At 34.1% G+C, this 25,877-nt stretch overlaps 2 protein-coding genes across 5 annotated transcripts in view; one reads left to right on the forward strand and one right to left on the reverse strand.

Moving 5' to 3' along the window:
• Positions 1-25,877, forward strand: part of sfl (N-deacetylase and N-sulfotransferase sfl) — a 169,767-nt gene that overhangs the window by 77,715 nt on the left and 66,175 nt on the right. The window contains exon 1 of one of the 4 annotated variants that reach the window (XM_065359068.1): positions 7,543-7,682. The exons of the other annotated variants lie outside the window; for them this stretch is intronic. The gene's annotated coding sequence lies outside the window, so the exon portion shown is untranslated. Of the gene's footprint in view, positions 1-7,542; positions 7,683-25,877 lie in introns of those variants that run through there. 4 annotated transcript variants of the gene reach the window in all.
• On the reverse strand, positions 5,774-8,119 carry LOC135841861 (uncharacterized). Its single transcript, XM_065359069.1, has 5 exons — positions 7,941-8,119; positions 7,536-7,727; positions 7,296-7,457; positions 6,946-7,131; positions 5,774-6,277 (listed from the first exon to the last, which is right to left on the reverse strand). The coding sequence occupies exons 1-5, from the start codon at positions 7,986-7,988 to the stop codon at positions 6,041-6,043; spliced, it is 825 nt and encodes a 274-aa protein (XP_065215141.1). The 5' UTR covers positions 7,989-8,119; the 3' UTR covers positions 5,774-6,040.

Genomic DNA, 25,877 nt, shown 5'->3' on the forward strand with positions numbered 1-25,877 from the left:
AACAAACAGAAAATTGCTCAAAATGATCGAAAACTGAACTCTAAAACTATGTAAAATCGGCGAATAAACTATTGAAAAACGAATAAACTATCGGAAATAACGCATCCTACACTAAAAATATATGTTAGAAAAGAACACAATCGATCGTTACAGGTAAAAACAATCAAAACTCACAGGTAGATACATCAATTGAAAATATAACTATTTAACCGAGTGAATACATTAATGTTCGCCGGTTTGTAAATCGGCCAAATTATCATTCGATCGTATTTTTCGAATAAATATTAATAACACCTTCATTCGACAATTGACGTGTGTAATGGTAACACACATCAATATGTTGTGTTCTTTTCGTCTCTGACGTTTCAGCAATAGAGATTGCCGCTGATGAATCACAATAAACGCGTACATTATTCACATTGAAATTTATCAAATTAAAAAGGTTTTTCCTGCTTAGCAAAGAACAATATATTCAGCTTCTGCTGAACTGGTGGCTGTTGTCGACTGTTTTCATACCATCCAATCTATTACATTGCCAAACAAAGTTACCAAAATACCAGTCATCGATTTCCGGTCTGTAGGGTCGCCGGCAAAGTCAGAGTCGCAAAACACTTTCAAAATTTCGTTCGATGTCGAATCAGTCGATTTATAAATTAATCTGTAATTAATCGTACCTTTTAAATAGTGTAAAATGCGCTTTGCCGCATTGAACATCTCTTTGTTGGCTCTTGACTGAAACCCGGACAAGTAATTGACAGCATAATTGATGTCTGGGTGGGTGCCTCCTGCAATATAACTTGGACAACCGATCAAAGAACAAACTTTTCTTTTTATAATTTTGGTCATAGATTCTATCTTTAACATGGAATCCGGTTTCCATAGATAATTTCAACGGATTACAATTAACCATGCCGAATGATTCAAGAACTTCAAGAAATCTAATGAATTTCCTGCCCACCTAAACCATACAGTAAATTGGTTTTTTCTTTCAGGAGAGGTTTTGCCAATAGAGGAATTGTTTTGAATCTTCGTTTCTTCACTTACTGTCTGATGTCTCTGAGGAACAATATTTTTCAGAGGGTTATGATTCTCTGTAGGTTTACTTCTCTTCACCATCAACTCATAAGAGCAAAATTTAATCATGGCAGCTATACTTTGTTCATTTCAGTCTGAGGCAACTCCTCAAGAACTGCAGATACCACACAAAATTTAGGCCTGAACGAGAATTATTGTCTCACTAAACGGTTGCGTTCTGCGGAAGTATAACATTTAAGTCATGGTTATTTTGGAAGTTCATAATAGTATTGTAACCAGCTTGGATCTGGTCACCTGGTAATAAAGCCAGTGCCATTAGCCTCTGGACAATGGTTTTCTCTGCTGGAAACTCTCTCACCAAAGGGTTGAGTCCAAATTGTTTCGATTTTTCACTAATGCGAATGTCGTGGTTATTTTTGAAGTTCATAATAGTATTGTAACCAGCTTGGATCTGGTCACCTGGTAATAAAGCCAGTGCCATTAGCCTCTGGACAATGGTTTTTCTGCTGGAAACTCACTCACCGAAGGGTTGAGTCCAAATTGTTTCACTTTTTTACTAATGCGAATGTTGTGGTTATTATTGAAGTTTGTGATAGTGTTGTAACCAGCTTGGATCTAGTCACCTAGTAATAAAGCCAGTGCCATTATTCTCTGGACAATGGCTTTTGCTGCTGGAAACTCTCTCACCACAGTATTATGCCATAGATACTTACTCCGCCGCCCGAAGATGCGGAAGTTCTGAATGCTCTGTATATTTTTCCAAATATGTAGTATTTCATTAGAGCATCTTGAAGTGAGTGCGATATTGTTTTCCGAAGTCGAAGACGATTTCGTCTCAAATTTATTATTTGAGGGCATTTTCCAAACCGCAAAACAAAAAAAAATGGCAGCTCTGATGCAAGGATTCCTTCTGTGCCTTTTTCCGAAGACGATTCAGTCTCAAATTTATTATTTGAAGGCATTTTCTATGCCGCAAAACAAAAAAAAAGACAGCTCTGATGCAAGGATTCCTTCTGCGCCTTTTTCCGAAGACGATTCCGTCTCAAAATTATTATTTGTAGGCATTTTCTATGCCGCAAAACAAAACTAAAATTATAATAAAGAGAACCACCGCGACTGAAATTGGCAAGTTGAACGCCAGTGGAATGTTGTTGATCGTTATGGTGATTTGTACCAAAAACGAAACATTAAGTAAAATTATTTTAAAATTTTAAAAAAATTATATTATCAACCTTTTTTGGTTTAAAGTTTAAACATATTATTCCCTACCAATCAATAATTATCTGCAATTGAATTATTGAAAGAATTATACTTATGAGTTTAAAATGAAAAATCAATAATTTATAAAATTAAAGGTAAAAGTTGAATTAAATTAAATAAATAATAAAATAAAAATAAAACTTGGAGTTGGCTCTCGTTGCTCCAAGGAAAACTGGACTCGCAGAAAGATGAATAAATTCGCGAAAATAGAAACAAAGGTCTGTATAGATATTTTGTTTTATTTTCTGTTTTCTGCCTCGTTCAGGTATAATGAATTTTCTTATAAGCACATTATATGTACCTAGTGCTGAAAATACGAAGGAGAAAAAAAAACCTCTTCAGTTGATTAATTCTTCAGCTCGTATATGTTAAAAGAAAAACGAAACAATTTCGAGTGACGAAAGAGATGGTGAAAAAATAAGATCTTTTCACCGCAACGCTGCTAAAATAAACTAATAAAATATCTCCGATGGCAATACATCATTTTGAGTTTACATTACGTGGTGGCATGCTTATGTAAACGAACTCGTCGAAGAAAGTTCTTCTTAATGAAAATGTTTATAGATTCGTAGGGCATGATATGATCTTCTGTATATCGTCTCGTGTACAGTCGAATATCGAGTGGTAGAAGGAATTTACATAATGGTTAACATTTTATGAACTGGGAGTCGAGTTGAAAATTAGCCTTTTGTTTGTTTACCAATTGTTTTGATCAATGGCAATCTTAATGGTTTTTGCTTTTCTAAATACCAACTGAAATTCATACAAATTTATCAAATTAAAATCAAATTGATTATATGTAGTATAAGTAGTTAAGTACACTCACTCACGTAGGTATTAGAATCATATGACTGACTTACTTTTTTTCAACAAATATAAATAATCTCGTTTCAAATTGTTGAATTTGGATTCCAACACTTTTTGCATTCGTCCGCGGAGTAGTTCTTCAACAAATATAAATAATCTCATTTCAAATTGTTGAATTTGGATTCCAACACTTTTTGCATTCGTCCGCGGAGTAGTTCTTCAACAAATATAAATAATCTCGTTTCAAATCGTTGAATTTGGATTTCAACACTTTTTGCATTCGTCCACGGAGTAGTTCTTCAACAAATATAAATAATCTCGTTTCAAATCGTTGAATTTGGATTCCAACACTTTTTGCATTCGTCCGCGGAGTAGTTCTTCAACAAATATAAATAATGTCGTTTCAAGTTGTTGAATTTGGATTCCAACACTTTTTGCATTCGTCCGCGGAGTAGTTCTTCAACAAATATAAATAATCTCGTTTCAAATCGTTGAATTTGGATTTCAACACTTTTTGCATTCGTCCGCGGAGTAGTTCTTCAACAAATATAAATAATCTCGTTTCAAATCGTTGAATTTTGGATTTCAACACTTTTTGCATTCGTCCGCGGAGTAGGTAGTTCTTCAACAAATATAAATAATCTCGTTTCAAATCGTTGAATTTGGATTTCAACACTTTTTGCATTCGTCCGCGGAGTAGTTCTTCAACAAATATAAATAATCTCGTTTCAAATCGTTGAATTTTGGATTTCAACTCGCGTAGCTCGTGTACGGTCATGCTCAAGTACGCTGTTACAGTCTTATAAATGTCGTACTCAATTCCAAGCTGGGAACTGATAATAATTATATACAATTTATTAATAACTTAAAATAAGGATTTCAATGACTATAGAATTTTTTAAAAAAACTAATGGTATTGATGCAGGGTAATGGCAAGATATTTGATATTGACGACGATGTTCATAAGCTGCTTAACTTCTCATCTATGAGATTGATAGTCACTGAGTGGAGTATCTGCGGATATAGCTCAAAAAATTTCGGCTGATCATTTTTCAATTTATCAAACTAGAATTAGGAACAGCAGAACATCACGTACTTACTAATTAATAGTTCACAAATTAATAGTACTTAAGTAGAATACCCTCAAACATAAATTTCTCTTACCTTATAGTCATTTCAGATTAGATTATATTCTTATGTAGGTGGTCAATGACTGGTCATCTTGCACTTCGCTTTAATAACCAAATCTTGAAATCTTATCATTTCTCCCTACTTCCATTTTTTTTTTGTTCACTTCAAAGGGGAATCCTACCTTTGTCACAACAAATAGAGTTGAATTATATTCAAAAACCACCAAACGACGCAAATTGACCAAATCTCAATAACTGTACACTCGCTCCAGCTCAGGTGGTTGTAATAAATGATCTCTTAAGAATGGTGGTATATTACACGAGGAACGTCCACGTGGCACGCGGTTCAGAATCTTTTTCATGTACCTTACCTACCTCAGTTTGACGAACAAATAAGACACAGATTTTAGCTTAACGTCACATTAAGCCGGCCGAATTAAGTAATTTCTTTATTCGATGATTAATTAGATAGAACGACGAGGTTTATTCGACGGTATTTTTATACTTACCCGTGATGGATCTGTTTTGCTTCGCACTATTGTGGACACCAAGATTAAAGTATTGAAAACATTTCATTTTCTTTTCCCCTTTTCATCTTTTTTTTTTTTAAATTACATTTTTATATTTTGGAGACGAGAACGACGTCTTTTATGAAATCTCGAATGATATATGAAAATACTCGGATTAGGAAAAAAAAAGAGTAATAATTTTAGAAACTGAAACAAACAACAGCTAATGCCATATACTTGAAAGAGTATGCCTTGATAACGAGAGTAAATTAAATTTTTTTACGTTTATAATTCTGGTAATATGAACGAAGATGCGTTGAAAAATTTAATTAAAATTCATCGACGAAGATGATGATGAAAACTTTACAGACGCGAAATTTTCATACTTTTGATGGTCTCTGTTCACTCTACACTTCTACAGCGTGAAAATTGACGTAAAAAATGTAAATTTTCTCGTAGATTGAAAAATATTTTAGAAGAAGTAGGACCCAAAAGATCCAGCTGGAAATTTAAATTTAATCATTTATTTTTTAGACGAGGGTACCTATTCCAACGTGTACGATGAGTGAGTCTATCTAACATAAAGGTGCTACTTTTAGTGAAGGAACACAGTCATGGGGGGGGAGTAAAATGACACTCGAAGAACTTAATTACGAAAGTTTGTGGAAGGGAAGAGGCAGACGATGATAATGATACTTAGTAGATTTATTCGTTACTTTCACACTCTGTTCCCTTCCTCTGTGATCTCTCCTATGATTTTTTACCTTTGATGAAGAATATCAAACGCCTTTTTTGGCATCGAAAAATGAAAATGTACGAAAAAATTATACGTACTCGAAATTGCCCCACGTTTGTTTGGATTTTGTTCTTGTAAGAATGGGTAAAAAAATTCGATCTTAATACGAGACATGTGACATCATTGCAGTGGCCTGTTCCTGTTGAATGGATTCGATTAGAATCGAAAGTGGATTCAAGAAGGGAGGGGTGAGTCCCATATTCAAGTCCTCCCTTGAAAATTAGCGGTTCAAAAAATTAATCAATTTTGATGAAAAATTTACTTACGATTCAAAAAATATAACGAAATTAACCGAACAATAATTTTAACTATAACCAACTACATTCAAAGATCATACAATACAACAATGATTATCATTTAAACACAAGTTTTACAATTATATTTTTTCACAATTTTTCGAATTTTATCCCTTGGAAATGCTTCGGTGATTGGGTGAGGGGAAGGGGGTAGTCCTTTCCCCATCTTCCATGGACAGGCCCTGCATCCGGACGTTGAACTATACCCTAATTCGAATCCACATTGACGACGCTATAAGTGGAAGCTACCGCCTGTAAGGCCAATTCCGATGTCCTTGTGGGCAATTTTCGAGGTCTGAGGATTTCGGATGCCTGAAGCTGTGCGGCGGTTGGAATGGTACGACTGAAGGGGCTGTTGTCGTCGTCTAAATCTCCCAATTCGTATATGATATTTGGTGGTGGCAGGTAGTCGGTTAGTAAACAGCTGGAAAGGCTGACGAGGAGCTGTAAAAGTTACACGTGCGGATTAGTTCGAATTAGGTGGTAATTAGTTAGGAGGTTATTTTACACGTGATGTGTCAGTAGGTATACATATGAGATGATGAGACTTTTTTGGGAGTATTTGGGGCTTTATTTGGGGTTAAAATTGACTTATATGCCATTGCCTACTCGACCAGAGTTAAATTCGTTGGTCGATTCAGTATGTTATAAATGCTGAAAAAAATACGAATATTGGTACTAGTAATGTGCGAACGAATAATTCGTTTCAACGTGATTATGGATTTTAATCCGGTCACGTATCGAATACGATTCATTTATGTATATTTTATCGTATGTGTACGTATTTATACGTCGTTTAAACGGTTGTAAAAACGATTTTAAATCGTTAATTACATATATTCAAATGGTATGGTCGTCTAAAAGAATGCATCGCTTATTAGCATAATACGCTGCTTGTATCTATGGGTCATAAGGGGGATACCTACACGTAGGAACTTTACCAGTTCCTAAAGAGATGTAATCCACGTGCTGATGGTACAGCATCATCCTCACTAATTCAACACTATCATCGTCACCACCACATATGCATATTTTTTACCTACGTGCTTAGAAAAAAAAACATACTGTACGTAATATCTAAGAGAGATGCTGTAAGCTCTCGAAAAGATTACCTCGACAAATGGGAAATTTGTGAATAGCAACCATACGTTTAAGCTATCGATGTAATCACTTAGAGGTCCGACACAGCCGACAGTGTAGATATTAGTGCCATTGCAAACACCATCTTTACAGCATGAGCTCGGCATACCGGTTTCCGGTTTCCATACGAACAAGTTACTGAATCCGCAACATTTAAACTGCAAAAATGGTAAACGAAATGGACTCGGCGACGAATTCCTCCGCCGCCGGGAACGACTCTGGGTAGGGTGAGTACGCGAGGGGGTATTGTCCGAAAAGATGAAAAAAAAACACACGCTACATGTGTGTGTAGATTGTAGAATATTGTGTACCTGAGGCTTACCTTGGTATGAATAGCATCGATAACTTGTCGATCTCGAGTGTTTTTGTCGTATTGTTTGATTCGTCGTTTTAAGGTGACCGGCGCCATGGACTCGAATCGTTCGCCGAGTCCATTGATAAACCAAATGATAACCAGGCCGAATAACGAGAGTCGAAAAGCGTTCTGGAGTGAAAAAAATAGCAGTGTTGCGGTGCTAGTGCTAGCGTATGTGAGTACAAATGTGATTGTGCGTGGATTTACCTCGAAAATTTGTTCGCGATCGTTTTTCAAAATCGAACGGATACTGGAATAGGCCAATATCAGGTCCCAAGGTACTAGCACAGTCATCCAAAAAGGTGTGAATTCGAATTGGCGGTCGTAGTTCAACGTCGTGATTATTGTGTCGTAGTAAGTGAAATATATCGGTAGAAATATACGAATAACGGTGATTACCTGGGGAAGTGTAAATATGTGCATGAAATTATTCAATATGTCTAAATTATAATCGATATTGGACTGGAAAATCGTACACGTTGGATGGATAAGCGAATATGTAAAAATTATGCCTCCTCGTTGGGTTAAAAGGGTGGGTATGGGAAATGAAAAAGGGTTTAATGACGAATAATAATAATATCTACGTGATATTTTTTCAATTAACGTACATACCACTAACGTCAAATTTACAAGCACGAAAGTAATTTTAGCAAAAGGCATCGGAGTTATTTCTAAAAACGTGGCTAGATTAATGTATTATCGAAATGATGAAATAAAACAATGCATAACAAAATTTAAAACCAGAAGTTAATCAACGCTTAACACGATTATTTTAATTTACTCTCGTTGTTTACGTCGTCGTGCATAGCAAATTGTTTGTTTATATTTCGAGCTGGCGAGCTTATCAAAAGCAGCCGAGTATTTTTATGTTATCGCTCGTCGAGTAGGATTAAAAAATGGAAAAAATAATCCATTTTTTTGCATTATTTGATTTGCAATTAAGCTCGTAGCGACGTCAAAGAACTAAAATTTTCAAAATTTATGTGAAAAAGTGCGAGGGAAAGGCGTTTTATGTGATTATGAATTTTTGCCCAACTTTAAAATTAAAGGGGTTAAAAATATAAAAAATGTTTCAAATATTTTATTTGGTTGTTCAATTTTGGTTTTTATTTTGGAATTTGGAATAAATATTTGAAATTTTATTTATTACTTTTAAATTATTATTGAGTGTGGAGAGGGGCACAGAAGGGTTGAAATTCAAAATTAATGGTATATTCGGATTCTACGCCAAATTTTAATACATTTTGACAGGTCGCACGGGTACTTTAAGGGGGAAAATGTCCAACTAAATTTTGGAGTGGGGGCAACCCCTCACGAACGATTTGTTGTAAATTTCTGTTTGATAATATGAAATGTGTATTTTAAAAAATAGAATTTAGTTTGCATTGTAAAATAATAAATCCATCATTTACTTCGACTAGATTCGCAGATCACATGGGCCTCTGACTTCTTGTCAAAGAATCGCTCTGAATTGAGCAAAAAAGTGTTTCTATTTTTCAACAATCTCGATGACAGCATTTCCCTATCCCAAGAATGAATTTTCTAGATCACATCGAAGATGCTCGTACATTACAAAAAGAAACATTATTAATCAGATACTTTATAAAACAATAGTGAAAATCTAATACATAATCTGTAAAAAAAAAAAAAGTAAAAAATCGAATCGTTCATCACTGCTCCGGAGAAACGTTAATCATGTGGACGGATAACGTTACTTAGCGATGATCAGTGAACGATGCTTCGACTTCCATTAAACGAATAATTCTAAACCGGTGGATTTTGCGGAGGGTTTTGAAAAACATGCTGGAAAAAATGAACATTAATTAACACACAATTTTTGATTGATGATACTAAATAGTTCATTGAGCATAAATAGGTACTCATCTCCATAGCAGACGCTTGATTATTTAAGAATGACAATGTGTTTCTTAGAATTTCTGCGTACGCGTCCGTTACACCGGGTGAGTTAAGAAAGCCATTCACCGATACCATTAGGGTGATACACTGAAAGAAATAAATGGCAACTGTTCACCAAGTTTGTAGCAATCAATACCATATGAGTAGCAAATTTGTGACAGAGTCGTTTAATTGTAGAGGCTTTTTAGATTGTGTTAATGGTTCACTTAATTGTATTGGAATGATTACTACAAATTCATCAACAATTTTTACAAGCAAAGGAACCACTTTTAAAAATCTGGAAATGATTCTGGTATATAAAAGAGCGATCCTTATATTTGTAAGTACTATTGCTACAAAAAAGTGAAACACTATTTTAAAATGTAAGATCACATAAAATATTTGCGAGAAAGGCTGCTACAAATAAAGTAGCCTGTCAATTCTTTATTGGATTCAAACAATTGAAGAACTAACCAGCTATTTTACTTATAGCAACAATTCTTGCTAATGTTTTATGCATTCTTACATTTAAATAGTGTTCAATTTTTTTTTGTAGCAACATTTCTTACAAAGACAGAACGTGTAGTAATCATGCCAATGCTATAACTTGAACCATTACTGTAATGTAAAAAACCTTCCCAATAAAATACCATCACAATCTTCTATAAAAATATATACCTACTCATATGGTATACAAATTATTTGAAAAAAAAAAAAAATATACAATCATAATGCAGATATACTTGGTTTATTATTTCAATGTACAAACAATACTTGAAACAAACATCTTCGCGAAAATTACAAGAAATTCTTCACGATCAATTTACCATGTTTAGTCGTAAATTTATACAGATTGAACTATTGAAAAGTTCACTATTTATTAATCTATATAAGAACTACGTAGCATTATTATAAATTTTATAAGCTTGCACATGAGAATCGAGATAAGCTTCTAATTTTGACACAACGAACCAAATATCATTGCTTTGACTCACAAACATGAGTTCAATTGAAAAAAAGTTGGGTTCAGATTGATCATTCTCAGCTGGAAAAACTAATGCATATTATCCGGTTGTAATTTTCTTATCAAAGTATTGAACCCATTTTGTTGAATGAATTTCTGAATATCTGGCAGCAGTCAGCTCAGCAGCCATTATTTTATTTTCTAAATCGTTTACAATGATATTTGTAGTCGCGCTAGTTTGCCAAGTTGGCTGAAATATTTGTCCACAAAGAAGAGTATAATTTAACAGTGAAAAATGAACGATTAAAATTATCTCACTGAACATAAAATTCTGGAAATAACATAAAGGTAACGTGTAAACCGAACACAAACACAATTTCACTGAAGTGAACACCGAATCTTGCTTTTTTAAAAAAAAAACAGTAAACACAATGGCGATGAAACGAAAAAACGTTAACGTATTCGATTTGAATTTCCTAGAATTCCAACACAGCTGCCTTGATGATCACGTAAGCGTTATATGTAGCATTTCATGCTAGTGTTGTAGGAGTGATTTTCAAATGTGTAGCAATGGTTACTGTGTAAACATTAAAAAGTTACGAGAATTTTCATTTGCCATTATGGTACAAGCGATTTCCAAATTTGTAGCAACAGTTCCAATAAATATGATAATAGGTATTCCATCATATTCATTGTAACTGTTGCTACAAAATTGGAAATCGCTTGTACCATAATGGCAAATGATGCTACTCATTGCGATTAAGGTTCCAGAGTATTCAAAGAACAGAAAATATGTTTTTTAGTCGTGGTTCTTATATGTTGTATGGCAATTGCTCTTTGAGATATAGGGAGGAATGCTGAAAATATAGTGATGATTTCTATATTTTAATTATTTATTACCTTGCTTGTTTTAGAGGGATTATTACTACTTTTTTAGTAATGGTTCTTATTTTTACAGCTTTCACGACCCAAATTGTAACAAATTACAATTTTTCAATGATTGTAGAAATTGTTCCTACAAAACTGTAGGTGACTCCGTTGAGAAATATTTTTTTTTTCAGTGTAGGATTATTCAATTGTCCGTGGAAAATATTACCCCTAGGGACCATATTTTCCCTGAACTCAATATGTTGGGTTATGTATAAAAAAAAGAACAACGTTCATATTCGGTATTCAAAAAACGTTAATCTAGAATTAGGTAAAAAAATATCGTATCAAAAATTACAATTTTACTGAAGTTTTTCAATCAATCTGATGATGAATAAACTGTCTTCTCAACACCATTACTCGTATTTTTGCACACAAACAGTTACAGAAACTCCATCGGAGTCTGATTTGCCTTGAGCTTTATTTTCATTTTGATGAAGGGACTTTTTCGGCTGATCCTTTTTTTGTTTTTTGGGTGTTCGCTTGCCTAGAGTCTAATCAATTTTTCCCTTTTTTGGGGCTTCTTTCTTTGATGGCTTACGAGGTCCTTTTTTCTTGGGCAGAGGATAATCCTGTTCATCTGATTTTGAAGATTCCGGACGTAGCTTGGATTGACCTTTGGGAGATTTTGACAGACGACCTCGTTTACGTGGCACAGGTTCTCCAGAAGTAATGGGCCAGTGCTGCCGTCATAAAAATTAATAAAACTAGCGTACTTATCAATGGTTGAAATAAAGAAAACAAGTTACTTACAGTTTGAGCTGGAAGTCCACACGTAATTACGATCAAGAAAAATCGCGAAATAATATCGGAATATCGGAACAAATAATAAAATTTGAAAGAACAAGAACAATTTGAAATAGTTGAAATTGCTCTTGTTGTGTAGCTCTAGCAGCATGTTCAGCGGTTTCAGACACTCCAAATACTTTACCTCATCTTTAACGAATGCACGAATGCGATTAAATAGGTACAGTTGTCTCTCTGCGGATAATCCTTCTGATAGTAATTCATTTAGGAACGCACGTTCTACATCAGGTGTGAATTCTTCTTCGCTAAACATCGCATGCGACAGTACTGGAGAATCCAAATCGATTTCACATTCGACCACGCCAATAGCTGATTCTTAAACACAAAATGGCTGCATGATGTAATCTTCGGAACAGTGCGCATCGAATATGGTGTATATTCCATTCTTGAAAACAAGAGGAATTCGTGTAGTAGGGAAAGTTAGAATATCTATTTCCTCTCATACTACAAAGTAGTTGTTGATGTATTTGTTTTCAAAACCCACTTCATTTATTAGAACGAAATTTTTAATGAAATAATCAAAATTACTTACTTACATTACCTTAGATCCCCGAGGTTACACTTGACAAATCATTTGAATATCCGCTGGAAGCGGGCGGCGGACGACTGGAGCTGGTCCGGTTGGACATTGTCGGCGTTTTGGTGGTTTTCTTTCTGCTGGTATATCAATGAATGACTGCATTTTCCCAGCAAAAATGAGACAAAAAATGTACACATGATTATTAGAACTTACTAATTTTGAGTAAAACTGATCGTGAGGATGGGAAACAAACAAAGAATCAACTTATCCTCACGTTCTGATCGGTCTTGTCTCGTCAAGTTCTAATCATCATCTTTCATTCGCATCTAGAAATGATCTTGATTCAAGATTACTACCAATCCGGGAGTGTCGTATTGTTCAATCGGATAGCGAGTTTACTTTTCGTAAATTTCACATTAGCCACTTCCGATATTTGAAAAGGAGATTCGAGTTACTTAAACAAAAATTTAGCAAAAAAAGAAATGAGTAACTCGAGAAAAAAAAACAAAATTCACAGAGGAAATGCCTTTACCACTTGGAATTGGTTTTTTCACACTAAAAGTAAGAGTGAATGAATTGGGATTTTCATACTCCAAACATTCCCGTCGTGGCCCAAATTAGGTCGCCACTGACATTGATTGCTGTTTTATTATCATTACTGCTAAAGATTAGAGAAGATCATTAGATCTCTCAATCAATTTGATTTTCTTATCCGTTTGCTCCTTCTTGTCCTCAGGTAGTAATTTGAACTCGTATGCTAAACCTCCTTTTTTTTAATGACTTTGGAAAAACAGGCCTAGGAGTGGAAGCCCCTGATGGAAGTACCTGCGTCTCCATTGGGTCATCCGTGGCATATTCATTGTTTTCTTCTTCTCCATTTGGAGAAACAGCATGGGGCCTTTTTTTTGACTGGCGAATAGTTTCCTGCCTCATCAGCTCCATTTCATGCCGAATTTCTTCTTGTACAGATTCTGCTGTACCTACAGATGTCAAGTTGATTTTATGCGGCAGGTTGACATTGTCACTCTTGTCAGTGATCTCATCAACCATCCTGTGAAAGAATGAGATTATGTGAAAAAGCCTTAGTACGTTAGTAGACATGCTAACGAACAAACACCAATACGCCTTGAGTGTTTGCACCGGGCCTCGGGCTGAATGTAGCTTTTCCCGGGTTTGGATTGGACCTGCGTAATCTACGTCAACGGTTTGATGTATTATATTTATCTTGTACTGTCGTACTTATTTTGTCAAAGCGAAATTAAATAAATAGCTGTTTATTTAATTTCTTATTTTGTCATTCTGTGGCTAGTGTTTTTTTTAAGCAATTTCATCTGGATTTGAAATTACTTGATTATTCAAAATACCTAAATTCAAAATATGAAAACTTGTAATTAGACTTAAATATTTATTATTAGCCGATGCCATTCGTTTTGAGCATTGAGATAACCCCTCTACATATCAACATTGCTAAAAAATTGTAAAGAAATTTTTGTTTGCTCTAACATCACATCCCAGCTAAGTCCTGGTGCCTTATAATACTGTGCAGGATCCAATTCTAAACCATAAGTTTTCAAACAAATACATATGATTATTTCGAAAATTTTTGAAAATATAGGTAAGTAACAGAACGTCAGGTTTTCAAGTACAAATCTGAATTTTTACATTGGAAGTTCTCTCCAACCTCTAATAAATGCATCTTATAGTACTACTTGTAACACTGGATCTGAGTACTTACAATTTGTAGCCAGCTTTCATAGCGCTGATATAAAGCTGGGTAACGATTCTCCCTCACCTTGTTTTTAGGTGAATGGTTTCTAGATTGGACCGATGACCTTCACTATTTGTCGCTTCTATACTATTGAGTCCAGTTTCCTGTAGTAATCCTCAATGAGAGTAGGCTTGTCGTCGTACTTCTCCTGCAGTGTCTGAATAGCTTTAATTGTTCTGGCTGTAAATTTTTTTGCGAGCTTATCTAGATTGTACGCAATGAACCTGCAAGAGTCTATAAACCTAATTTTCACATTTTTAAATTTGTAGCACCTGCGTTGATCTCATCATTTTCGTCTTCGCTTTTATTGGCTTGCACATTTTTTAAAAACGAAGTATATTTTTCTTTTGTACAAGGTATAAGATCAATTTTTTCATCTTTATAGCCAATTTCACGAATAAGGAAATGAGCATCGTAGTTGCTTAAATTATGAATCATGATCGGAATAAAACAAGGATGTTTGAGTTGTTGGTTGCTGACAGAGTGAGCAGGGTCTCATTAGCATTCTGTGTTATGATCATAATCGCGAACTTTGATATCAGTAACAGAAAAGGACTCGTTACAAATGTAACAGCAGGAAGCATTTTTTCAAAACTCTCGTTTTGTTCAGGTGTTAATAAATTCATCGGTTTACTGGTGTTTCATGTAAGGTCGTATCCATTCTACCTGTTATTGAATTTCTTCCCAAATTTTTTTTACACAATCAATACCACAGTATAAATTAAATTTATCCAAACTGGAGTCAAATGAACACTTGATAATAGCCAAAACTAGATGGTTGATATAATTTGAACTGGAACTTTTTGTAGTGTATGATTTTAATAAGGCATGGGAAAGAAATCATTCGTTATAAAAAAAACTTTAAAATATTTTAATTTTTATAAAAATAGTGTTGATTTTACTTTAAATTTGAAAATAACGCGGTGAGTGTTATTTTTGAAAATTTGTCACCTCCTCCCCCCTCCTACTCTTTATAGTCTAATTCCCTGGGCAATCGCTTGCAGGCTATAATTGAAAATTAATTTTAAAACTAAATTCTAAACAAAAATAATAAAAATATATAAAAATGAGACAAAAAATTACTTACTGATACTACAAACATAAACTTTCTTCCTTTTATCAACACAGAATGGTGCTTATCAAACATGATTGAGCCGGAGTTTTCCCTGCTTGAGATTGCATTGAAAACTAATGCGTATTTTGCACCCATATCAGTTAAGAAAAACGCTAATCGACCCAACTGTTTGTTCGTAAATCGTAAACGTAATTTTTATCGAGCCGAACATTTCTTCGCTCAAAGTTGAATAAAAAAATAGATCGTAGCCTATTCTGAATTTACACCAATCAAAAAATCGTTAATTGACTCGACTATTCGTTCATAATTCGTATTGGTAAATTTATTCGAGCCGGAGGTTTCCCCGCTCCTTTCACCAATCAAAAGCGCAGAGCACTCGTAAATTTGAACTTTTCTTAATTGAAAAATCTTTGATCGACACGTTTAATTTACGCGGATTCGCTTCCGATAAAAACATGAAATTTTTCGATTTGAAATGATTTTTCATAATTTGCACCCATGATCGATCAAAAAAACTGGGGGGTTTCCCTAAAACGTTTTTCACGCTAAAATTACCATTCGAATTCCGATTATAATTATTTCTACCTTTAACTCGTTTACCGTGTCTCGAAGCAAAAATCGACTGCTTCGTGTATTAGGTTTTGGAATCGGATTGAGAAAACCTTCAGGTTTACCGGCCTTTCGCTTTGAAAACAGGCAGGCAATACAGCATTTGATGTAGTTCTCCACGTACTGCTTCATAGATGGAAACCAGTAGTAATTGCATAAAGGTTGCAAAGTCTTCTCCAGTCCAAAATGACCCATTTCATCGTGAGCAGCTTTGACCACTTGCTGCCTCATACCACGTGGGACCACCCACAATAAACCACGTGCGGTGATACGATAGACACGACCATCTCGGAGTGCGTAATTTTTATAGATTGATTTTTCAGCATCGGTAGTTGGAGTTTTCAGCAAAACAGATCGAATTTCTTTAATTCGATCATCGGTAAGTTGACCAGATAGAACCCAATCAGCAACAGTGATTCTCATAACAGTTTCAGTAGGTACAGGCGGCTGTGTTCTTGATTTCCTGTGAAAAAAAAACATTTTTAATAGTACCTAAACTTTTGTGTTTTAAAATAAGTAGGTAGGTTTACAATAGGTAGGTATATAATGAATTCTTTCTTACATCAATGACTTCCATGCGTCTTTTATTATTTTTAATATAAACGTTGTCCAGAACGAGGTTAAGCATTTCGTTTTTGTAGTCCTCCGATACTGCACAAAAATAAAATTTCGAAAAATCGTTTTTTTTATTTACATTTTTACAAAATTACAAAAAACGTAACTTTTGAATAAGTTGAGTTCAAAGAACTCTTGATCAAAATTTCCTCGTTTTCTTTACCTATAATGTAAATAAAGCACTGTACAGAACTGAAGAATATTTTTTATTATGTACAAATGATGATAAAAGTAAGTACCACCTAACATCGAATCAGGTCCAGATCGGGTGCATGTAGTTGACCGCTCGCCGGTAGTTTTGGAAATGATCGTGGAACGAGGTACTCCATATTGTGTTGGTTCACTTGCCATGCAGTCAATTCACCTGATTTCACTTTCTCAAGAGCTGTTTTCAGCTTCCTAGGGGAATGATTCCGATCTGAAATGATTTATCAATACATTCGTATGTAGTGTCGAAATGACCAGTACTAGTGAGAAGTTTGAAATGCACTGGTTATTTTGACACTGTCAGAAACCAGTGCTTTCTCATTTTCAGTGTACTAGTTTGTAACAGTGGATAAAAATAATATTTACAGTAAAAGAAAATAATTGTATGTAATTTACATTTTCTAGTTCCTTGATCCTTCTTCTTCATTTTTTTCATTTGAAAATATCGAAAACACGAAAATTTAAAGCAATACACTTCGAAGTAATATCACTTGCCGCTACTTTTGGCTAAGGAGAAACAGGTGATTTTCATTGGATTTCGGATCGCGTATTTTCAATCAGTTTTTTTTTTTACTGATAAGTCTTAACAATATCATCTATAATGTAATGACTAATGAGCTAAATGTGTGATAGTTATCAAACATAACAATTTTGAGATTTTTTCCATCTACATAGAATAAATTATGATTAGTTTTTTTTTAAACATACGTTCCTCAACTTTGTGCAATATCTGTGCAAATGAGAAGAGAATTTTTTGTAGACAAATCAAGAGTCACAAGTCTGCATATGGCACAAACGATGTGCTTGCAGCTTACTTTGTTGGCTTTACACGAGTATTTAGTATACGTACTCGTGCATTACTTTAGCACCAACATTTTCATCAGTCACTTGTTCATTTCATGTGGTTTGCCACGAATATCGCTTGTTTTATGCTCGAAGAAGTGATGTCAAAATGACTTTCAAACATCTATAAAGCATTAAAATTACTTACTACACATTTTTGTTACTAGCGGGTGCCCAAGAATAATTTAAACGAGCTCACTAACCCTACATTACCAGCAAACTTGCAAACACGTACGAAAACATTTCATATGTATTTTCAGATGATTCCAAATGCTTCTGATATCCTACTTCCAGTTTTGGATTATAGCACAGCAACCAAGGATATCTCTACAAGCTCAAAAACCCAATAATTGATGAGACTACTCAATAATTATTCTCATAGGAGAACGCCAACAGTCATCTTTTATGATGTATATGAAAATTGGAATTCTCAAAAATTTGAAGAAGTGTCAGGCTATCGTATCCCATTTGTTAATATCCGCGATGACGACATTTCTGATATAATTAGAACTATGGAAAAAATTTTTTTGTCAGAAATCTCACTGCCAATATACACTCATTTTTTTAATAATGACCACTCAAAACCTGAGTACCTTGAAGTGGTGATTTCTGAAGAAGAAATAATACCTTACCTTTTAAAAAATGGAGAAAATGCTGTCTAAGTATTAAATTTTCTTTTGAAAAAGACAAAAAATTCAGTATTACTTACTTAAAATTCAACACAGTTGTTGCAAAGTGCATTTTCACAGCAACAATTGTTATGAAACTCTAAAATAGATATATTTCAAGTTGATAAACTTTATTTTTTAAAATTTAAAACATAGATAGCTTTAGTTTATTTACAACTTAGTAATAACTTTACTCTATAGCAATAGCCTTACGTAAAATTATAATCTATTTACCGTATGTATATTTTTTAAAATTATATGTATGTACATTGTACAATCCCTTTTTTTTTCTTGTGATTATTGCCGAAATTTCCTACTACAAAAAAAAATTGGGAAAACACCAAAACACAAAATATATGAATACAAAAAAAAACAACAAATAAAACAACAAAACCAACACATAGCAAAAAAATCAAAAATCAAAGGAACAAATAAAATATTTTTCACACACAATAAAGTACAAAAAAAATCAGAATGCAAAATAAAACAATATTATACAAAAAAAAAACAATATACAAAAAAATGCACAAAATTACACATAATTTCATTTCCGGCTGGGGATCCACAACCTCCCTTCTTCCATTGGTGGTCTGTATCGTATGAAGGAATCCCTCAGCATAAAGTAAAGAGTATAAAAATGTGGAAATGTCTCCTCGAATCTGTCGTGAAACTCCACGGCAGGAGGAGGAACCTCCTGATTATTGTTTACTCTCCTCAAGACATCCGGCAAATCTTTCTGAAAAAAGAAAAAACAAGATTAGTATCCGTTTTATGTGTAATAGAAAAATAAAAAATATGTATATAATACCTTCATTGCCCAATAGTGACAATTAAAAAAGTGACACGACAATAGGGGGCATACAGAATGCCACCCCATATGGCTTTTTCCCTCCCGATATTCAGCCTCAGAGGAACACAGCGTTATTATTCTCGTCCCCTGAGGACTCCAATACATTTTACTATTTTAGTATCTCAATATACCAATTGGTTTATTGGCTGTGTTTTTATTGATTAATATCATATATTGGGTGACATTTACTGTATAAAAAAAATTACTAACAAGATACCTTTTTTGTCAACTGACTCCGGCCCTGGGGTAAATTGTCATCGAGATAGGGGTAAGTTGACATCTATAGAAAAAGACGCAAAATGTCACAAAATACTGTAAAATATCTTTTTTATTATTGAATTATCATTATATAATACTTACATCAAGTACGTAGATCATCAATTATTACATTCTTCACACACATATGAGGGATCACCACCGGTGCAATCTTCATGGGCCCAACGCATGCATTGCAGGCATTGGACCCATATTTCTTGAGACCTACTAGAAGTCTCTCCAGTTTCTTCTCGTTTTTTTTTTACGAATATTGCCAGGCTTTTTTAGCACAGAGTTGACTACTTCGAGATTTTTTGGTATTGCATTGGCTGGCACTTACAACTGGAGGATTCAAAAATGTTCTTGTTAGAATGTCAGAGACAGTAGGGTCAGGTGTTGCTGTTGTTAGTTGACACGAAAATCGCTTGAAGCCATTTCTGAAGCTATTCGTTGAAAATTTGGGATAGATGATTGTACCTTTTGATAATATTAGGTCACATCCCTAGAAAAAACTTTGAAAATTTCTTACCTTTATTGGGTTGAATGGTCGCCGGAAAAATTTCTTACCTTTATTGAGTTGTATGGTCGCCGGAAAAATTTCTTACCTTTATTGGGTTGTATGGTCGCCGGAACAATAAAAAACAGCAAATACCGTACTCCACTTTTCTAAAGAAAAGTCGGTAAAGGAATACTTATTGGACAATATTACCTATGCATCTTTAGAAATGTTGAGCAACAAACGAAAAATTAAGATAAGATACACAAATAATTTTTAAGGTAAGATACACAAATAATTTTTAAGATTTACGAACACATTCGATTCTTTACGATCCAGTCACATTCATTTGAACATTTTTCTAATTTCAAAGAGTATGCCTATGGGAGAAGGAGGGCTAATTCTCTGGATATTATGACATTTTTCTTTCTTTGCCAACGTTGGAAAATTTTGCGATAAGAGTTCCTACATTTTGTTAGTAAAACGTTGAATTCACTCGCGTCGTACGCAGCCTACTTTTTTTCAATACCATTTAGCACTAGCAGATTTTTTTCACCCAGAAGTACCTGATACGTTGTAAGTACTATCCGAGTAGGTAGTGCTTTTTCCTCCGGAAGGTAATTTGAAAAATACGATTTGCAAACGTACCTAATACCTATGTACTTAAGCTTTCGTAATATCGTTGTGTTCGATGATGGTGAAAAAAAAAACACTACACGAGGTAGAGAGTATGGGTTACAAACAGGTACCTCGAACACCTACCTACCCTGGTGTATCACACGTGTATTGCAAGATGGTTGTCTACACACATGCTCATATGCACTGTGTTACATTACATGTATTGTGTATACTGTATGTATGATTCAATCAATTGGGCGTAAATTTCATCGGAAATAAAGACAAAAGGGAGGGAAAAAAACTATGTGCCAACGTTCGTTGCTCGTATTCAATTACGACGTAATTTCGCTTAAAAGTTGCTATTTTTGCGAGTAACTTTATACACGAAAGCGAGAAAAAGTTTAATATACGCGCAGATATGATTAATGATGGTTGCAAAAGGCGTACGCGTGAAGAAAAGAAAAATGTTTTTTGTTCGATGGCTCGGTAAATGAATGGGTTAAGTTTTTAAGTCATTTTCATTTTACCTAAGGTATTCGTATACGTATAAATAGAGATGGGTGGTTGGTGAATTTTACTTCACACTGGTGTAAATAAAAGTGTCTATGTTCTTACATTGCCTGATATTTATGTAGTAGGTAAGTAGGTGTATGCTCAGAGGTTGTTAAACCTGAGAAACAATCATTTATGAGCATCTACGCTCTCTACAGAAATCGTTATAATTTTTTCGGATGAAATGATCAGCAACAGACATAACTCAAAGGCCTACCAACTAGAACTGTCCAGAATGCTCGAAAACAACCACACAAACAGAATTACTGAAATTATAAAGCAAGCTACGAAAAGAATCACCTCTAATGAAACCAGACAAAAATCAAGCACCCTACCACCAGAGCTAAAAACATTAATAAATCAAAGAGATAGAATGAAACGAATTAAAAACAAGACAAAAACTGAGAAAATTTAGCTAAATTTGCTAAACTAATTGGTGAAGAAAAAACTTAAAGAATTCAACTATGGGAAAAAAGCTAATATTATCAACGAAATTCTGAATAGTACAAAGAGCACAAAAACAATTAAGAAAAAACTGTTTCCAGGAAAGTCATGGATTACATACTTAACAGATAAGAACTTAAAGAATTCAACTATGGGAAAAAAGCTAATATTATCAACAAAATTCTGAACAGTACAAAGAGCACAAAAACAATTAAGAAAAAACTGTTTCCAGGAAAGTCATGGATTACATACTTAACAGATAAGAATGGTAACAAATGTTCTAATAGGGAAGCAATAAACCAGTTAGCAACAGAGTTTTACTCGGATCTATAATATGACAAAAAAGATGATAACATCCTACCAATAAACATAACTATTGAAGATGAAGAAGAGCCAGAATTCTTAATTGAGGAAATTGAGCAAGTAATTCAAAAGTTGAAAAATAATAAACAGATAAAATTTGTGGGGAGACTTTTACCTAAAAGACTAACAAGATATTTCAACAATATTCTAGCAACACAAGTCATACCAGAAGATTTTAAAAAATCTGATATTATTCTGATTCATAAAAAGGGGGGAAAATGCGATATCAATAACTATAGACCAATAACTTTAAGCACATCTTTATCAAAAATTTTTTCAAAACTTATAGAAACTAGAGTACATACACAATTAAACCAACAACAAACAATAGAACAAGCAGGCTTCAGGAAAAATTACTCAACAACAGACCATCTTCATACAATAAACCTACTTATACAAAAAAGCAACGAATATAATTTCAACATACACCTGGCCTTCATAGACTTTGCCAAAGCTTTTGACTCCCTTAAGCATGATTATCTAGTAAACACTCTGCTTCAGATGGACCTTTCAAAAATTCTAACAAAAATAATAGCGGAAATGTACTCAGGTCTAAGAACAAGAACTATCACAGATAAAACAGGGAGATATTTTGCTGTCAAAAAGGGGGTAAAACAAGGAGACCCACTCTCACCAGTATTCTTCATCAGTGCCCTGGAAAATATTTTTAGGCAACTTGAGGAGAAGTGGAAAAATAAAGGAATATTAATAGGAGGGGAAAGAATTACAAATCTTAAGATTCGCAGACAATGTCACCCTGGTATCTGAGGATATAGAAGAGTTGAAACAGATGATCAGTGACCTAAATGAAGTAGGAAAAGAAGCAGGGCTTGATATTAACATGACTAAAACGGAAATTCTGACTAGAGACACTGTAACCAACATAAAAATAGAAAAGGTAACAGAAGCAGTATACTTGGGTCAAATAATAGCTTTGGAAAACAGTACAGAGAGGGAAATAAACAGAAGAATCACATTAACATGGAAAAAGTACTGGTCTCTTAAACACATATTTGAAGGTCCATTTTCAAATTATCATAAAAGCCAAATTTTCAACTCTTGTGTTGCCCCAACCCTAACATACGGATCCCAGACTTGGGCTCTCACAAATAAATTGTTGAAAAGAATTGAGGTAACTCAAAAAAATGCAATTGAAAGATCAATGTTGAACGTAAAACTGCGAGATAAAATTAAGATAAGAACTATCAAAATAAAATTAAAACACAATCTCAATATATGCTTCATTTGATTAGGAGAAAAAAAATGGAACTGGGCAGGTCACGTTGGGAGAATGAGGGATGGGAGGTGGACCCATAAAGTAACCTTTCAGTACTTGGGACACAAAATAAGAAGAGCAGGTAGGCAGAGGGCTAGATGGGAAGATGATTTCAGAAGTTTTTTGGGGCACAAACAGTTTGGCAGACTAACTTTAGTGAGGAACGAGTGGGCACCTTTGCAAGAGTCCTTCGCCCAATTTCGGGTATAGCGGAGCTGAGTAAATTGTAAACATTTATTTTAAGTTAATCTGTAACATTTTATGTAAAGTCCGTTAATTGAAAGAAATCATTATAGGAATGATACACATAAAAAAATGGCTTACTTCCTATTTGGACTTCCAGTATGGAATTTCATGAAAATTTGACTTTCTATTTTTCAGTAGACCGGACTGATCCTTTGCAACATCAATTTTTGTTAAAAAAAATTGTTTTCTCTCATTCGCTTCCTTCATCATGTTGTTTTTCAATTCCGTCTTTTTTTTCTCTTCATAGATCTTTTTCCTTACACCATCAAAAAATGTTACGCCGAAATCTCCTTTGTTGAAAAATCGAAAGGCTTGCTTGGCCATAATAATTAAAAACCAAATTTTCAATTTCAATGATAAGTAATGATTTATACACGCAAGTGTTTTTCCGTCCCATGTCGTTGATGGGGGCATCTCTCGCATTGAGGAGATGAGCGGGAATATCTTCTTCTTTAGGGTCGTCTACTAGATTAGCTGCTGCCTTCAGCTTATTATTCTTTTTGCATGATCTTTCTATCATGTCTTCTAGTATACGATGGATATAATTGATTACTGCTGCTTCAATCACAATAACGTAATTGTAGAAACATTATTATTTTATAGTATTCAATCTATTTCTATAATTATTAATAAAATGACTACAATTGAGAAAAATGAAAGAGATCGTTATGTACAGCACAAAAAGAATGTATAGGTACTTACAACTAAATAGAGATACATACATACATCTAATATTTAAAAAAATGAAACAAAATGAAAAACAATTTCTTCACGGAAAGAAATCCCAATTTTGGAGAGTTTACAATTGGATAAATTTATTCACAAGGCCTTCCAGATGCCAGCCTTTTATTTAAAGTTTCCAATTCTAAAGATGATGAAGAATACCTTTTCTTCTATTAATCGAATTTTGGTACGAATTATTTCTGCCAGGTGTAAATTAGAATCGCGTCCTTTCTCTCCTTCTCATCCTTATATTCCTGCTCACGGAGCTTTATTTCTAATTCTTGCATTTTGGCAAAAACTTCCTGCTGTAATTATTGGTTCAGTGAAGCTTTGCTACTTGTCCATTGAGATACTTTATCTGCGTAGATTCTTCATTTTTGGTACTTTAAATTCAATTCACTTGATTAAAATATTATACTCAACGCTCAGATGAATATCAAACAATTTTGATATTCGAGCGATAGCGTCAAACGAGCTATGAAAACTCGCCGACGCTCATGTCGTCGTGTTCGTAGCTAATCTTCAATGAAAATAAAATTTTAGAAATGAAATACCTACATGATTGTTCTTCAAGAATAATAGTTACAAAACATTGTTCTCTTAAAAAACTAAAATATTTCATTTTTCCGTTCCATCACTGACTTCTTCTTCTTCTTCTTCACGTATCATCACTCTCATCACCAACTGCAATGGAAACAACATAGATGAGCGTAAATAAATCTCTGCATATAGTGTAGATTAATTTATTCAATTTTGGAGTCCATGTGTTTCGTTTTCCCTTCTTGGTAGTTGACGAAGGAGTAGCATCCACATTGCTTTTCTTCTTAGCTGGTGGCGAGGGAGTAGCATCCACATTCTTTTTCTTTTTGGATAGTGGCGCTGGTTTCTTTGGTGCTGTGACTTGAGGTTGTTTATTTTCTCGGTGATTTAGTTGAGGAAAATTAGCTTTTTCAATTCTTATAACTGGTTTCTTCAGTGCTGCTGAATTATTTTTTTTTGGTGTTTGTTGATTTTCTCAAAGATCTCCTTGTGGATCATGAGCTTTTTCAATCGTGTTAGTAACTGCAAAAAAAATTGATTTCAATGATAATCAGATCCATATTGTCCGGCATATGACAATACAGGTATGTGCATTCCTCTTCCCCTCTGAACCACTTAGGGCACATTAATGTTGAAAAAATGAAATTTACTCCGCACTTTAATTTCAACACGCCATTGTGTAAACTGCAAGTCACTATAGGTAACCTCAAATTTTGATTTTTCACACTCACCACCTCGAATGTATCTTTTTCCTCAGACATCAAAGTGCTCGAAATTCCCACATTTTCTCTAAAAATTTCCATATTTCCCCTTGTTTTTCACCGTTTTAGCTTTTCTTTTATGCAATGAAATCAAACATTTATTGCATTGTAAAAGAGTAGGTAGGTACCTACTTGATAAAAAAAAAATGAGATGTGAGAATGTAAGTTCTTCTTCAATGTAGAATCAGAATAAATGATGAAATGTTGATAATATTCAAAATTTCCTACATTAAAGTTTTTTTGCTGAAAAGTTCTTTTATTTTCCTCTTTTTCCACAGCATTCCCACACGACTCAAAATTTCGCATAATTTCAAAAAAATTCAAATTTTCCCACAATTTCAGAAAATTTCAAATTTTCCACTATTTCCCCAACATTGCTGCAGGTGATCTCAAATGCTTCGGAACATGCACCTACTTTTTGAAAATTCCAATTTCCCCCAAAAATGACGTAAAACCTGTTCTAATGACCTTATTAAAGCACGCATGCTCAAGATTTGGGTGCTTGTTAGTAACCCATTTGACCAAT

This window comes from Planococcus citri, chromosome 3 (assembly GCF_950023065.1).
Source record: "Planococcus citri chromosome 3, ihPlaCitr1.1, whole genome shotgun sequence".
In the NCBI taxonomy this organism is placed as follows: domain Eukaryota; kingdom Metazoa; phylum Arthropoda; class Insecta; order Hemiptera; family Pseudococcidae; genus Planococcus; species Planococcus citri.